General features: G+C 44.2%; 1 protein-coding gene across 2 annotated transcripts in view; it reads right to left on the minus strand.

The window, feature by feature from the left end:
• Positions 1–17,767, minus strand: part of nol4lb (nucleolar protein 4-like b) — a 69,426-nt gene that overhangs the window by 39,172 nt on the left and 12,487 nt on the right. Inside the window, exons 3-5 of one of the 2 annotated variants that reach the window (XM_018756542.2) lie at positions 14,741–14,896; positions 11,755–11,866; positions 8,285–8,394 (exon numbers count right to left, since the gene is read on the minus strand). In XM_018756542.2, coding sequence (XP_018612058.1) covers positions 8,285–8,394; positions 11,755–11,866; positions 14,741–14,896 — 378 coding nt within the window. Of the gene's footprint in view, positions 1–4,612; positions 4,749–8,284; positions 8,395–11,754; positions 11,867–14,740; positions 14,897–17,767 lie in introns of those variants that run through there. The other variant, XM_029249939.1, reaches the window with a different exon arrangement.

Raw genomic sequence — 17,767 nt, forward strand, 5'->3', positions numbered from 1 at the left:
CAGGTGTATTTGAAGAGAAACAACTGTATTTCTGACAGGTAGCATCTGGGATACCCCATCACTTCAGCAGAGCAACAGGAGTGCTGTGATTCCTTTTTACACAAAAACCTTCACTTGTCGGTGCAGTGACACATTGTCAATCCTGTGGCAGCACTCCTGGGCACGAAAACACACTCCATGCAGACTGATACCTTATCACACACCACTATATTAACTTATCCAGTGTATTGTGCACTTATTCCCACAGTGTGTCTTTGACTGAAAAAAGTGATCTGTGACAGTTTAAGGGGTGTGATGCACTGCCAACAACAACCATACCTCTTACACATCAGTGACCATATGACAATACACAATGCGTGATCTCTGTGTGGAGACTGTGTGTTTCTTCTCAGCTCAGACGCTGTAGTGGAGATGTGAGCATAAGGTCAGCAGCTTGGTCTGGACTATGGTATTCTGGGATGCCCCTTTAACAAATCTCCTTTTCAGTCTGCTGTGTCATTTATAGCATGACCCCCTGTCATTCTGGAGGGCTTTGCAAGTACTTTCGGTGAATTGTTGCTTACATGCGTGAACAAAAGCAGAAGAAAACGAAAAGAGACAAATCGGCAAAGCAAGAGCATACCATCAGAAGCACTAAGTATTATCCTTCTCAATTGCTGAAGACAGCGATTATACTGGTAAAGCCACGTGAAATCAGTTACAAAACTACAGTTTTACAAAGGTTATATTCAGCGTCTTAAAGCACGTACACAAGCATTGTGCTGAAAAACCACCTCCCTCCTTTATACAGCTGCTAATGCAACACAGCTTGGCTATTAATTTAGCTTTTGCTTTTCTCCAAAGTGACTCAGAATGTAAAGTTTGCATGCTAAGACACATTTATTTTATCAGTTCAGGTTAAGTAACTTTCTCAAGGGGACTACACCAGGAGGCTGGACTCAAACCTGGGTCCTTTGATTGCACAAAAACAATGACTCTTAACAGCTACACCTCCTGGTGTCCGCATCTGTTGAACAAAACCTGATGATTCACAAATTTACTCAAAGATTACAGGATAATGCTGCTATCACTTCTTTAATCCAAAGGAACACCCCAATGGATTGGACATAAAAAGAGATTGTGCTTACAGAAGCCAAGAATTTTATGATGTTATTAAGCGACAAGTAAAAACTCAACGGGGAGTGAAAGGGTAACAATGGTCTATACTGTACGGATGCCTCTGGTTTCATCTCAAGGAAACTCAGTAAAATCAATGGAGTTAAATCAACTCTGACAGGCTAGATTTGAACATGCCTTTCATTTTACTGTGTGCTGACAGGTTTGAGGAAGCTTGCAGACCACAGTGCCACCTTTCCCCCCTCAAGCTCTATTGTCAAGTGGTCCTATGCATCCACTAAGTGAGTTTCTGAACATGACAACTGCGGCGGTGCTGCCAGGACACTGAGCCCTGGTGAGACAGTGAACGCCTAGAGCAGTGTGGTGGTAGCGTCTCCCAGAACCAAATGCTCAGAAGGCCAACCATGACGAGCCATTACAGCCTATGGTGGGCTACACAATCACTAGGTACTAGTCTCCCACATTGCACTGAGACCATTCCTTCAGCCACCAGAAGCCACTGCTTTTCCCCTCCAGTTTATACGCCCTAACCATATTCGCAAAGTACCAAAAAAGAGAAATTTTATATTTTACATTATATTAACATCTTAGCTTTTATCATCTTTTAACTTTAAACTGTCATACATATATTCAGGCTAGAATAAACAACTTTTTCTTTAGTTCTACTGAGTTCTTACAAGAAAACTTTGCAGCTACTCATGATTTTTGTAAAAGTAAATACTTTTAAAGGGACAAATATGTATTGTAATGCACACACTTTATAAAATACTTTTACGCAGTTGTAAATTTTCATTATACGTCACATCTAATGACAGTAGCGACCATGGGCACATGATCACTCTTTTGCATTACGTATAATAACGGGAGGTGCTAATTTTATTTTTCGCTTGTAAATGGTAATAATATGATAGATTAATGCTAAGTTTGACTACTGCTCACAGTACAATATCCATCTGGGATGTCCTCAAAAAGCAACTCATTAAGCACCTATTCAAGCATGTTATTAAATGGTGGGATACTCTATATAACCAAGCATGGAGCACAAGAGAAGTGACGGAAGGAGAAGAGTGGATAAGACTGGGACAGAGGACTGGAAACAAAGTAAAAAGTGCAGAGGAAGGTGGATGTATGAGAGATGCTGAAAAATGAATATGAGAAAGGAAAAGGAGAGGTAAGGAGACAGAGACGGGGAGTTGGGGGGGAGGAAGGAAAAGAATCACTGCCACAAATCACCAGAGCTTGGCTTGCGGTGGGGGGTTGGGACTGGGAGGTTGGGAGTGGTTGGGTGGGGGATTGCTACACAAGCTGACCTCCTCCAACTGGCCGCCTGACTTGAATGGGCAAAAGTGATTTTTTTTTTTTTAGAAGGCTTTTACAAGGTGATACATGTATTTTAAAAGGTTTTAAAGCTATTAACTGGTCATTTGCCGAAAAACAAATTGGCCATCTCTGAGCCTCATTTCCTCCGAAAATGCAAATTAGCATCACAACAAACTCCAATGCTCAATTGCTACGGTATTTGCAATAAGACCGACGATTTGCGCCTATTGAGAACATTGTGTTGTACCAGAACTGCTGTAGTGCTGCTGAAACACCATTGTGCCCGGCACTCCGTCACGTCTGGGAATAATGCGCTCCTGTCACCCACTGCCACACTGCTCTCATTCTGACCGTGCCAACTAACAGCTGTTGAATACACTGCCACGTGCTCGGAGGCCGTTCAGCCCCAACAAAGCAAAGTCAACCACAACACACACACACACACACACACACCTCAACCCAGCTCACATCGTTCCCACTTTGTTGGTCTGTTATGAAGATAAATGTCACGTACCTCCTACAAGCCGTTTCCTTTTAAAATCCCCTCGCCATACCGGGTAGGAAAGCTAAGTCATGACTTAACCTTGAACTACGCAGAAAGACATTTCATAGAGTTTCATCTCCTTCAGACATAATTAAAAACATGATTCAGATTTACACAAAACTATGCGACAGCGAAAATCAAAGCAAGACATCCTAAAATAAACCAAACAAATAGGCCAAATATATATCCACTTTCAAGATTACATATATAGACACTTCCAAAGTTTTCAAACTGTGTGAATGCAGTTCCTTTGCAAGCTACTATTCAGTCAATGGATGTCGAATGATAATATAATAGTGTGTAGGATTTCAGAAAAGCACCGGTAAAACACTGTACAAACCACTGTAAGTTACTGTCATGCTGAGGTTTGCAGTTTACCTATTTTTAAAGCAAATGAATTTAGGTGCAGTTTTGAAGCCGGCAAATAAAGAGGAAAAGGCACAGTGATACAGCCCCCCCACCCCCACTGCCACCCCCACCCCCCACGAACCTACCCTTCGCACGGACTAGTATCTGACAGTAACCGGTGTATTTGCTCAGAAATGTATAACTGAGCAGTTCCACAATTAGAATTATTCATCATCATTTTCCAGCACTGCTTACGGTACGCGGATCAAACACAGATATTAAAGACACGCAGCAAGGCTTCTTTAATTTAAAAATTATGGTTCAAATTTGTCCTCAACAAACTTCACCGTGAAAACGTTGTTCCGACACCCGCTTTTTTAACCTCTATTATTAAATATAATTCTAATGACAAAGTTCCAACGGAGCGAAATATTCTGCCATTCCTGTAATTACCTTCGACTATAAGATCATTTAAAATAGAGTATTAGAGTATAATAGAAATTGTATTGCTATTGTCGTCGTTCTTCATAATAACAACAATAAATAATAATAATAATAAACAAGCACAATAGAATAGCATACTACTTCCATGCTGGCCACTATTGTTCCTGCATCCCTGATATCTGGTCATTTTTGCACAAGGAGGACAGAGTGAGAGTGCAGATAAATAAAGAAATATTAAATATTATTGGCATGTCCTGTCCATTGTGATGGTGCACGGGCTCCGAATGAAGGCAGCAGCCAGGAGCGACGCGGCGTGAATTACGGGTCAATCAATGTGTGACTCTTCGTGCGTTTGCCCGACGACGACGTGGGCTGTGGTCATTTCCATCCATGGGATGTACAGTAAACGGTGTGTTCATGCATTACTGTAATATATATGAGTGTGTGTGACTGTACTGTAATGTGAGTGTATCTGTATCTCTATGACGGAGAATGACGAGCCGTTGAAGCGGTCACGTCTCCACTGCACTGGGCACAAAGTATTTCCTATGTTTCCACGCAGGGCTCCCGCACGCTACGCTTCAAACGAAATATAAGCAAGATGTTAATGTTCTTAATTATTATTATAATAAAGAGAGTGCACTTGCAAAGGTGGACTTGCAGCTCTCTACTAGCCGGCGTTGTATATGTACCGATCGTGTATCAGTTCCACATTCACATGAATTTCTCCAATCATGAAAAACGGACAAATACGAAAAATAAAGCCTTAAGGCTTAACGACCAGGACTTGTCAATGAAACTAATTAATCAGAACGCACACTCACGCACAGTTACGCTTACCTTGTCCAACGCGCCCTCCGATACGTGTGTGTGTGCGTGTGCGTGTGTGTATCACCTATTCTTGCCTTTGCCCTTCTTTTCCTCTTCTTATTCTCTGCTTCTAGCTCTATCAGCGGAGCCCCGTCCTGCCGACGAGCGCGCGGACCTCACTGAGACGCACACCGAAGGCCGGCCCCGCGCACTGTGACGTCACGCCTCTCGCAGCCTGCCCCGCCGTGGCGTAAAGTACAATAGAAGCACTACACCCCCCCCCCCCCCCCGAACCCCCACGCCGAAGGCTGACTGATGGCACCCAAGTATAGGGCCGGAGCCCTGTCGCCTTTTAATACCATATCGTCACGATAAATGCTACAGAAACATTCAATTCCCCATCTATGAAAAAAGGATGCAATGCTATATGTGACTGACAGATTTCAAATAATTTGCTTAAAGTCGACAGGAATTATTTTATTTCAGTCAACATTAGTTTTCATCAGTCACATTGCTCGTTTTGATCACTAATACATACTTAGGTTGCATACTGCAAAATACCTAAAGATCCTGGCACAAATACAAGCAGTTTTTACAAGCTTTACAGTTTTCACAAATACAAGCTTTTTAAAAATAGCACAAGGAGTAAAAACCTCACCTCTGTGGCATTATCTCCAAGTCCATGTGATTCCAGATATTGGGCAGTAATGTAAAAATCTGTGTAACAAGGTATTACAAGTGCATGCCCATTTTCAACGTATCGTGCGGATAAGCTTATGACTTTCCAGTATACAGAAGTGTAGCTCATTGACCACTAGCTGACTGTTGACCCAATAATGACATGATAATGGCACGGAAACACATGCTTCTACCAAACAAACTACAAGGACATAATGAGAGATCTTTTTCAGGGCAGCATCCTACTTCAGTGCTATTGCCACTCTGTCTGTCCACTAACCACTGCCTTTTACCTCTTCTCATACTCTGTCATTCTGCAGACCCGTAGTACTGACACATGATTTCATACAAGATCACGACAGGCTCGCCAAAGAGAACAAGGTTTAAGTCGGATCTCTTGGGACTTGTCAAGCTAAAACGTCTGCTTCAGCTACATATTGATCGGCTTTGTGTTAAAAATATGACTTCATCCTCAGTGAATGGCACATACAAGAACAGAGAACTTGTAGTTTCCCCCTTTTTTTTTTTTTTTCCTGATTTCAGCCCTAGAGAAAAGAGATTTGTTGGAAAACAGCACCACCTAGAGGCAGAGCGTAAAACCTAATTAACACGCAGCAGGTACCAATGTTTAGCCTGGAATAATTTGCTCATCACAATCAGAAACTGAATGTTAATAATACAGTCACTTTGCTCTGTTAAATATTATAGTGTGCCGTTATCACTCATTTCTCACAATAAGCAATTTGTGGTTATAATAAAAACAACAACAGCAACACTGTACTGTAATTATGTGTCACAGATTCTTTTTTTCAAGAAAAGATGCTCAGGCGATGTTGGCTAAATAATCTGAAATAGTGAATAACAGTCTGTGCACAGTATCAGCTGGAAGAAGTCATAAAAGAAATATTCTGCTAATTGAATTACTCATATGCAACTTCTATAGCTGGACAGGAGCTGCATATGAAGCTTTCTTCTGTTCTGAGAGGTTGTACATCATTCCAAAATGTGCGAAATGCAAAACATCTAGCTATTGATCTTTAAATGGAATGACTTTCCCCAGTATCACAGTAATGTGGAGCTGGTCTTCCTGAAATCCAATGAAATGCTTTTTAGTTCATTTTAAGATTTATTTCTCATTTTGTAAAGATGGCCAGGTCATTAGTCTGAATCAATCTCATGAATCAAAAAGACTTAGTCATTCTGAAGAGCTGATGGGAGACGTGAATGTAAAAGAGACATTTGCTGCTTCTCCGTTACCGTGGCCCTCCTATCCTGCTCCCCCCTACACCCTTTATCCCTCCTCTCCGGTTCGCACTGCAGCCCTGTGCATGCAGCCTGCAGGAAGGAAGCCTGCAATTTCCTCTTTTATTGAATTGGCATAGGTTCACACCCAGGCAGGGCAGCACAGCGCAGCTCAATCCACCAGATCTGCACCATCCGCCTCCTCTCAGCATGCTGAGAAGCCAAGGAAGACCCTGGAAAGAACCAACTCCACCCCCAGCCAGCTCAGACATTTTCCCACTCTCTCTTTATGCTGTGCCCTCCAAGGCGCTCTCCTATTGTTCTTCACTTCCTGCTTACTGCTCTGAGCAGAGCCACGGTGCAGCCAACCTGTCACACACAAGCAAGACAATGGGGCTCTGGGTGACTTGCCTCTGAGACTGTACACCTGTAAATACACCACAATCCAGAGTGACATGGTAGCCACCACGCCTTCAGCTGTTCCATCTTCTGGATGGGTCACATAAGACTTAATTCATATTAAAAGAAAACATGTCCGTCGTGAACGTGTCTAATTGTGTTATAAAAACAAACCACAACCAATTAAAGTTAAAGCCTGCTTGAACACACATATTTCCAATAAAAATGTATAAAAAAAAATAGAGACATTCAGTTATTGAAATCTATACTTAAATGCAATACGTGTAATGAAGGAAAGAAATGTCATAGTGCATGGTAGGAGGGTACAGAGACACAGGAGAAGGGAAGTGTGCGTTAGAGTAAAAACAAGCCTATCTACGCACCAGACACTGGATATCAGCAGACTGCGGGAAATTGGCAATTCTGAGGTTTTCTCACACCTCTGTTAATTAAGGCTGGTGCTCTGAGGCTTTGTTAATTGGAAAATACACTAAAGCCCACTCCCTTCTTGGTACGCAGTTGCTTCAGGTGCCTACTCGTCCACCCACACACACGCCTACTCACACCGGAATCTGCCTTTCCACACAGAGAGGAGGGGGGGAACACAAACTAAGGTTGACTGACAGCTCTAAAATATTCTGTGCCTATTTCATAATAAAAACCAGTCTGGTCTGGGGGAGGTGGGAAGGGAAGGGGGGGGCAACAGTGAAAGACGTGAGATACCTACCTATTGCATTCATTAAATGTAGAGTTCTAGAGATCTGTACTTCATCTGGATTTTTTTTAAATTCTAACACTTAATTACAACTAAACATTTCCTGCAGTATTCTCACTAGCTATGCCAAGAAAAGTGTTTTCATGTACAGTAAGATCACTTATAAACTGTGCTCATCAGTGCTCTTCTTTAAACATTATTGCACTGCAAGTTAGACACTGAAATGCAGGATTTAACTACATTTACATTTATTTAGTTATTCAGCAGATGCTTTTCTCCAAAGCGACTTCCGATGAACACTATGTAGTGTTATCACAGAGTCACTAGAGTTCTTGGTATTTTCGAAAGCCTCCGTTGGGTTACGCTTCCCATAACCCCAGTGAATCGTATACTCTTAAGGAGGAAACGTTAAGCAAGTTGATCTTTTTTTTTTTACAAAGTTAAACATTTATGAGAAAGAAACGTTTATTTCCCTGAAAACACAAAGTGAATAGAACAGTCAAGAATTTCCCTTGTCTTACAAGCTACACCCTGTTATGCCTCTGCCACTTCTGCAGCCACCTACAAGGGCCTTTCTGCTTGAGTGAGGCTCTGCAGTCAACCCCCTACAGGAACCTGGATCCACCCAGGTCAGGGCACACGTGAACCTCATCTGTGTCCACACTCACCTGCTCATTGGCACTCATACACTGCAGCTTCATCTGCTTCAGGTAGGTGGTGGTAAGGGGCATGTTGTAGTCGATGAGATCTGGGACCAGAGAGGCTGGCCGGTCATTCTCTGCAAAACATAAAACAAGAAATGAGATCTCTTTAAGTAAGCTTTTTTTTTTTTAATTGTCCACGACAGAGAAATGTAACTGGAAAAAGTATGCTCAATTTGGTTCTAAATTCCCCATTTCATCAAATACTTGTCCAATGCTGGGCCACGGTGGTCCGGAGCACAAGGTGCGAGGTAGGGTTCACCCTACATGGGGCACCAGTCCATCACAATGCAATCACACACTAAATCCGTCACATACACACAATAAGTCACCAGTACACCTGACGCATGTGTGTTTGCATTTCATATTTGAATGTCTTCGGTATAACCGGAAAAGGACCACTGGCAGATCATCTCCTTGAACAATTTGAAAAATACACCTCATATAAAAAATGCCTGATTCCAGCAGTTTTTAACTTCCTGAAATATGTTGGTCCTGCACTCCCCCCCCCCGAGAGGCTAAAATCTGCATTGCTTAAGTCGTTCTCTACCTTGTGTACAGAATTTAGGAAGCTATGGATATATACAAAACGCACACCCTTTCTGTGTAAAACTGCACACATTAGAAACCAAAAATGTTCCCATGGTAACAGACAGCTGGAAGCGCTACTGACTGTTGACCTCAACTTTGCCTAAATAACTTGAAGGTTAGCAGTGCTTAAAATAATGTGCCGGAAGAGCATTCACTATTGAAATTGTCTATGCTGGAACTAGTTCACTAAGCCGTAACTGAATGTGCCTAATGGAATCATGGAAATTGGCACAATCATTTCCTTCTGTGCAGGCTGTTTGAATAGGAATATACAATTCGTCCATCCATTTCGGCAACTGCCTGTCAAATAAGTATTGCCCTGATCCAGAGTCAGTCCCGGGAAACACAGGGCAAAACGACGGGCCCACTGCGGAGTGGATCCCAGCCCATCACAAGGAAGCCACATACAGTGTTACATACAAACAGCGGCACACGATAAGCATCTTAAAACCATCAATATGAGAACATCATAAGGATAGATTGTGGTCAAGAAAAATTTGAGCACCTGGAGATAAATGAATGTACAGTAGCAGTAAAACGTGCGAGTGTACCTGGGCAACCCGGGCAATACTTGCATGGGAGGAAATGGACAGAAGAGTGAACGCAAAGCAACACACAAGTGTCCTGCATCTCTTGGAACTGCAGCTGCAAAGTTTGGGAAACATGTGAGCTGCTTGCCAGATCAAACGTGTTAACAAAATGCCTTGGAGGTAAAAACTTTTGACTCGTACTGTATGTTCATGCGACTAATTTCAAGTGAAACATTGACAACGTTTTCTTTGCTGCGTTACAATAAATACGTTTCACAACAGTAAGTTCAACAAAGTCAAATGATTCAAAAACCACACAGTTTCAATTGTTCTTGCTGACCTCTGCGATGGTTTGTGTACTGGACCATGAAATTCGGAATCTGACATGCAAATATGTTGGTTAGGGTTGCTCTCCTTTCCTGAGAAAGCTACTGCGAAACACCAACTTCAAAAAGTTGTGAAGGGAAACTGCAGCATCAGAAAGGATGCCGTTTTCTTTCTCGTGACAGAAGCCCTGTGCCCCAGCGACACACTAATAACCCCATCATTGCAGCATTCAGTAAGACGCCCCGGTGGTTCTGCTTTCCGTTCAGTGCATTGATACAGAATGGCATTCAAATAATTGAAAAGTGACTAGTTTATTTGTCCAAAGCACATAAAAGATAAGAAAAACAAACGTAAAATGTTTCTTTTCAGTTTGAACTGTAGCACGACCTTAAGACATGAATGACTACATGAATAAATGTTATTTTGAAGGATTGATTCATGGATTATACTGAGCTTCTCATAAGAAAAGATCACGATTACAGTTTCTCATCTGCGCCGCCTTTAAAACAAAATCAGGAGAGAAGGTACTCCAAACATGCTAAACGACCAAGGAGGTGAGCCAGGACTTGGTTCAACTCTTTGCCGACATTTGACTTCCTTCATATTTGGAGGCTAATAAGGTTATTAATTTAACATCCTGGTCTGCCTGTTTGGGGATTAAAAAAAAACAAAAAAAAACATCCCCTATTTCACATCTATTGATTATGTCTTCAACTTTGGTGAAGAAATCCATTCAGTTGAAAGCAGAAATTATTTTTTAAAAAACTTATGGCCTTATCTAAACACTATTTTTGCAATTAATCAAAATCCCACACTTGAAAGAAGAAGTTTTCATTTTTTTAATTAACGGAAAATTAATTAAAACTTCACATGTACTTTGTTTAGTACCGTCGCGCTTTCTCAGAGATCACACCGGCCCAGCCCACGACAGCAAACAACTGATAAACCATCTCCAACATACTCTTTCCAACGGTAAAGCATGATCGCACTGATCCTCACTTACTCCCGAGTACCCGCAAATAACGTGAACCCTACACACGTTCTGTGTGCAAGACCCTCGCAACGCAAAGCTCTTCTCGCTCAAGGAACTACGGAAGGAGGGGATAAATACAGGCGAGTGCAGAAGGACAGAAAGGGAAGGGCATTGTTTTACACTCGGTGTGGAAGTTAGTCCTCCTTCACACAGCTTGCTGTTAAAAAAGTCTATAAAGATGAAAGACAAATACTAATTACTGCTTATGTGTATTAAGCAGCCCCTGTTTACAGTAATTAGCAGTGTTTAATAATTCAGTCCTGAACTTTACTGTGGATAGCTTAGGCTGAGGCAGGGTAGGGGGGATACCCCATGGGGCATCCAGCCAATTAGCTGCCCCTCTTTATCTACGATACCCAGAGTTAGTTCAGCAACGAGGGCACTTTTACAGCATTCCAATCAAGGCTCGGTCTGTTTCCCTTACGCTATTAATCACACCATCGCAAATGCTTCAGCTGGGGACCTCTGCCTTGCCCATAGCTGCTTTGTGGAGCAGGAGGTGGGGCAGGGCAGCACACACACGGAGACGGTCAAGCAGCTGTGGGGCAGCGTAGCTGTATTTGAGGACCACACCTCGGGGATAACGAGATCGCAGGGTTTCTGGACAGTGCCTCCCAATGGAGGGGCGTACTCCGCTGGAAAAGTAACCTTTATGTGACCCTACACATCAGCGCTTTATTGGTTTTCTGCTTTTGAGTTCCTACTTCATGACTCTTGAGTCTGGGTGTTCCGTTTCGTGAGTTCCTCTGCAGAAACATGTGAATAAATGACATGCTAAAAGCAAATACTGCAATTTCTCTTCAAAAAAAAGGCTCTTCTGACCATTATTACCACGTAAAAGCCTTTGGTGTCTGTTGAATTCGGGGATTACGCCTTCACCAGTCTCCCTCACTCTAAGTATTCTCGTAGTGACGGTACGTATGAAGCCCAGACCAGGCAGCAAAGTCCGTTGGTACCTTTGAACTCGGCAGAGCTGGGGTTGATGTGCATCCTCTTCTGGCACTCTCCGCAGCTCATGAGGAAACGGGTCACAGCCTCCCTGGGCAGGAAGGCATACGTCTCCGCAATCTGCCACACGGGCGAGACAAAGGGAGCGAGGGGTGGGTGGGGACATCACCGCCGGAACGGCCGCATGACAGACATTTCTAATTAGTGTGAAAAGAGGCTGAGCAGAAAGATAGGGGAGAAAGAAAACAATGAACGACAGCAGAAAGCCACGCATCCAGCAATGGGTTTGAAGTGAATTAATTCTAATATGACGGCATTTGTGAGAACACATGCTGAACTGAGGGAAAATAGGCCGTATTGAAGAAGACTCTGGTGTATTTTTTTCCCCAGACCAAAAGAGAGCTGGTGCCAGCAATGCATTGAAGGCTAATTCAGAGATGCAGGAAAATCCAAGACCCCCACTGTGATGCACAAACACAGTAAAGGAAGACTAATGGCTGCAAACCACTGTCACACTGGGGGGCAAATGGCAGGTAAATGGCAGTTTAGCCTTGGCTGCCACACTCGGAGAAAAGGGGATTTCACTCTCTCCATCTTGGCTTCTCTCCCTCCACATCTTTCTCCTCACTTAATTCCACATCTCACCATCAACTCCCATGCTCACGATCCATCTCTCCGCCGCTTTCTTCCCTTTTTCTAATCCAAGCTGCAGCTCGCTGGAGTCTGTGAGTGAGCATGTGTGAGAAGCTCGAAGTGACAGAAGGAGAGTGTGTATGTGTGTGAGAGTGTGTGACTGTAGAGCGAGAGAGAGGAATTTCTGTGCCCCCGAATTAAACCGAGACAAATGTCAGTTGCAGCCCTTGGTGACAAGATCCTCCGTTGCTTCGATCCGTTTTGCAGGGACATGGTTTTATACAAAATCTAAGTCCTACTTCTCCAAAAGTCATCAAGGACAACAGATAGTTCTGCAAAAGAAAAAAAAAAAAAAAGCCAAAAAATACTGCAGCAAAATACAAAATTGCCCTGTTTATAAACATGATGCAAAGCATCTGAGTGAGCGGGCAGTTCCCCTTAGCGTACCCTGAGCACTGCCACTGGGCACAGCTGACATACCCAGGATCTCTGCCTGCGAGCTGCCGTCTCCTCCTCCTCTGTGCTCAGGCGCCCTCCACCCCCTTCCCCGCTTCCTGACAGCAGCCTAAATATCCAGGGCTCCTGTTAGCAGCCCCGTCGGCCTGCAACCCCCCACCTCCCCACCCCCTGCTCCTCTTCTCCAGCTCCACGGATGGTACGCCCCCTCTCCTCCACCGGCATTCCCTCACCCTGACCTTCACGCAGGAAAACAGGCAGCGCAGATACACCCTTGCCCCGCTTCTCCTCCAGGCCTCCTCTCTTAAGACACGCCAGTCGTGTAATTCAGCACCCTTCCCAGGGAGCGCCACGGCCAGGGGGCTTCAGGGGGCGAGGGGTGAGGGGGCTGTTGGTGACTTTCTGCACGTAACAACTGTGTTTCAGAGCAAACATACTGCTACACTTCATTGTTAGAAATTAATACTGCTTGATAGTCACTGAGTAATGTGTGTGTGTGTGTGTGTGTGTGTGTAAGGACACGCAATGAAAAAGTAGCACATCTTACATAGTTCTTTTGTAACAATATTTAGATGTGTGACACACAGTCTGTCATTAAAATATTGCTATTGCACTTGCTATGAATTAGGACTGAATCAGCAACAGAAACACACAGGCTCTTCCAATGGGCCGAAGGCTGCAGTAACTTATTTGAACAGAAGAGGGCAGGATTCCCAATCCGGCCCACGAGCAGTGGGATTATTACTACTTAAAGTGTCTCTTTACACTCCTCATTTCTGAGCGCATCTTCAAGGGTGCCGTTTCCACTTAAGTTCTAGGTAAAGCTTTGGTGGAGCTTCGTCCTCCACCATCTACACTTTCCGTCATCAGCACAGCAGCAGCGTGGTCAGTGCTTTCCTCTCGCTGAAAAGACTCCATCAAATGACTTCCATAGGACCAGAGGTCAAGCTCTTCCAAGAATCCAATATCCTCCCTAGCTTCTTTAATCAAAAATGACTAACATAGCCTTTCACTCACACTAAATGAAAATCTCAGCATTTTTTTGGATTATTTCTTTCCAAATTGTTATACAATTCGGTGGGTGTGTGCGACTAGAACTATGAATCTATTGTCTCCCGTATGAAATTAAAGTGCCCGAAGTAATAAAAACTGCTTTAAGTATTTATTAATGAAATTATTTATCATTTGCACACTTTGTATCTGCACTACTACTCTCTAACTAATATTTACTCACTCCAGTGCTATTCCGGTGTGTTCCACCACTGTGCTATTGTAAGTACACTAATGTAGCCTCACAGTTTCTTTCGGGGTTAATAACGGCTCTTATCTACCTATCTGCCTGCTACTCTATCTCACTGCCTATCTTTTGCAATGACAAGTGATACAAGCACATAAAATTGAGGCTAAACATCTAATGAATACCTCACGTAATTTAATTAAAATTAGAGAGACAAAGTAAGGAAGAAAAAATTAGAGACAAAGTAAAAAGGAAAGATGTGTTGATCTGGTGATTATTAATTTACTTAAAAATTTTTATTAGCGTGATACGAGAAGCCACAGGAGTTGAAAATGGCTGAGAGTTTACAGCACGTGTTTGTACATTTTTTGCAATGTTGGGGAGCTGGACTATGGTAATGCATTTTCAATGAGACCTAATGAGTTTCAATTCACCACAAGACAAACGGCCTTCAATAAAAAACAACAGAAATAATAAGATGGGCGATACTATGATTAGAAATTAGAAAGGAAATTAAGCGTGTGAAAGAACAAACAGGAGAAATAAGGAAAGAGCTATATAAAAATTTGATAAAGGCAGATGAAAAGTGATGGTAAAAAGAGGGGGAAAAAAAAAAAAAATAATAAGAGAGAAGGAGGGAGCCAAGTGGGGCTCAGGGCTCTCCTTACTGCCTTGTAGGTCTTCTTCTGACCAGCGTGCTTGGGCGCCTTGGCAGGGTCCGTGCCCATCTCCACGTGCATGGCATAAATGATGTCAAAGAAGTCCTCCACCACAGCCACCCGCTTCAGGGAGGAGCCTTCTGGGGCCGAGCCCCCATCGACACACTGCAACAGAGGACGAGATGGGAGGGGGTGATGTCAGCAGGCAGTGCACAACAGGTGCATGGGTGAAGTGGGCCTAGCTGTGAACGAAAGCTCTCACGAGGGAGGGCAGCTGTCATTTTAGCTCCATCAGCTGGCTATCTCTGCGAGTATGGCTCAGTGCTCAAAAAGTCAATATCGAGCAAAGTCATGTCTTCTTGTTGAACTTTTATCATGAAATATGACAAAGGCAGTATACCGAATGCATCAAGGAAATAACACAGTGCAGAGAATCTCTTTACATTCTCAGTATCCAGCACTCAGTTATTAAGTACCCAGTACTCAGGCATCTGTGCGAAACATTTCAACAGATGAGAGAAACAAGCCTTATGGGGTTGGCACCATGTCACCTATTGTCAAACTGCTCCAGGACAGAGGTCAGAGCACTAAGTGGACTAAGCATGGAAACCCTTCATTGCAAAGGACTGTCCTTGGTTGTGTGTGTTGAGTTTTTAAAGAAATTTTTCCTTCTTCTTTTCGACAACAGTCCAACCAAACACATTACACTTGTTCCTGTAATCATCTGCATCACACACACGAGAGAACTATTCTTGCCAGAGGATAATTTAAGCCTATAGTAACAGCAAAAAAATCATTTTAACTAATGCCTTATTGAGTCTCTTATTTTAAGAACGAAAACGGCTCTCGTGGCATAAAGAGATATACAAACACTTCAAAAAGTAGTGCTACGAATTTTTTTTTCCCCTCAGATATGTTTCATCTTGAATGACATTTCATCATTACCACAAGAAAACCCACGGCACTTTGCTCATTAGTAATGGCGAAAAATAGCAGTATGTACAAACAGGCAGTTCGCGGACCCTGCCTTCCGTGAGGCAAACCTTGTTGCCATGGAAACTCCAGCCGACCTCTCGGGCAGGTGTGCGGGGCAGCAGGTCATGTGACACAGATGGCTGCACCTAGTAAAACTTGAATTGCTACAACAGTCACGGCGCTGAAAGCCAGTCGAATTACACACACCCCGCATGCACCGAACAATATGAGCTCTTTAAGGCTCTTAGTGGAAGTAATAAATATTTTTTCATAAATGAGTTACAATCGATTCTTGGTAAGTCGATGAGGATACATGTGATTGGAATTCGTTTGCCGCATACGGGACCTGGGTGCGGCGAGTAGGGGGAGCAAAGATTATACTGCTGGGAAGGAAACCCACCGGGATAATCTGTAAACATGGATCTCGGGCACCTCTTAACTGGCAGGGCGGTCAGGAAGTCAATTCACGGCCAAGCCGCCCTGTCCTCCTTCCCTCCTCTCCTCCTCTTCACTTTTCCACTTTGCCACTCTCCCCTCTCACACTCTCCCTCTCTCTCCCAAGTGCAAGGTAATAAGCGTTGCCATGGCAGCATGGCACAGCGTGCGGAAAGGGGAGACTTTAATCCGGCCCACTCAAGCTCCTAACCCAGTGTGCTTTTATTTTATTATAGCGATTTTATATCAATTATACATACAAATTATCGCACATACTTTTATTTCTGATGCACACGGTCTGACAAAAAAGGAAAAGCAAAACAATTACAATTAACGTTAGCCAGGTACATGAACTGGCCAAGGAAGGAATGGGATAGAATGGATGGCGGCACGCTGTCCCACAATGCAGAGCCATCTTGTGCTGCCGCCCTTCCGTTTTCATATAGATAGGAGAAGATTACGCTAATTCCCTTCAGAAGCACAGACAACCGTGCAGCCAGCATCCCCAGAACACATGATGCTGCGACACGGTGCTGTGAGCCCCCTCCCCCCACATTCCCCCACCGCCACCGCCCCCCACTGTCCGGGGGCACATCACTGGTCCGAGATGCGACTCCGCGTGACAGGAGACGCCCCAGCGCAGAGATAAGTGGGGCAGAGGGGAGGGCCGCGCCTTCAGGCACAGTAGGCAGGACGGTCAAAGTCATGAGCCCGCAGAGCGGCTGAGTCGAGGCCGTACCACCCCCCCCAACCCCACACCCGCCGTGCGCAACGCTGGAAGGGGTCACACGTCTAGGGGAGGCCTGCGAGAAGAAGCAAGGTACTACCTGCATCCTGCATTCGCTCGTATTCACACGCAGCTTTCATGACCCACGTTTGTGAGGGGAGCTGCAGATAGGACTGGCGTCCGGAGGAACAGACAAGGGAGGAAATGCATGAGAGAAAGAGAGAAATTCTGTCCTGCTACTGATTTGCATCAGCCTGTGAAATAACCTCTGTGCTTCCACAGCCACCCGTACCACCTGCAGTTTCTCTTCAGGTCTCTCTCCTTATTCTGTGCCTCCTTCTCGCCCCCCCCCACCTCTCACTCGGGAGCCTTGAGGGTCTCCTTCTGCATAGAATAATTGTAGTTGTTCATCGTCTCCCTCCCGCTTCGCCTCTCGCTCTCTCTTTCCGTCTCCTTCCCCCGTCCCGTTTCAAACGGCTCTGTTGCTAGGAGACTGGAGGGGTCGATTCTGTAAACGGCGGCCTGGCCTCCACCCTGCCCCCCTCACTACTGGCACTGACTGGAGCGGCCCCGGAGAAGGTACTCGCGGAGAGACAGGCGATCGGTGGGATCGGAGTTCACGGGGGGCGCGTTTGGGCAAAAGAAGCCCAGCGAGCGATGCTCAGCGGATGGCACCGTCATAAATGGAGGGAGGGGGTGTCAAAGAAAAGAAAATGACCTAGAAGCCAGAAACAGGTACGTAAAACAAGTGGCTTGAAAGACAGATCATAATGTACACCTTTAATCCAGATTTCGTGGTTTTCGATTAACTACTCTTTGTTTTGTGAAGAAAAGAATAAGGTCGTGAAACGATGCCCACATAGCTGAAGCAATATGGGGGGGATGATTTGAAATTCTGC

The sequence above is a fragment of the Scleropages formosus genome, chromosome 2 (genome assembly GCF_900964775.1).
Source record: "Scleropages formosus chromosome 2, fSclFor1.1, whole genome shotgun sequence".
NCBI classification, from domain to species: Eukaryota; Metazoa; Chordata; class Actinopteri; order Osteoglossiformes; family Osteoglossidae; genus Scleropages; species Scleropages formosus.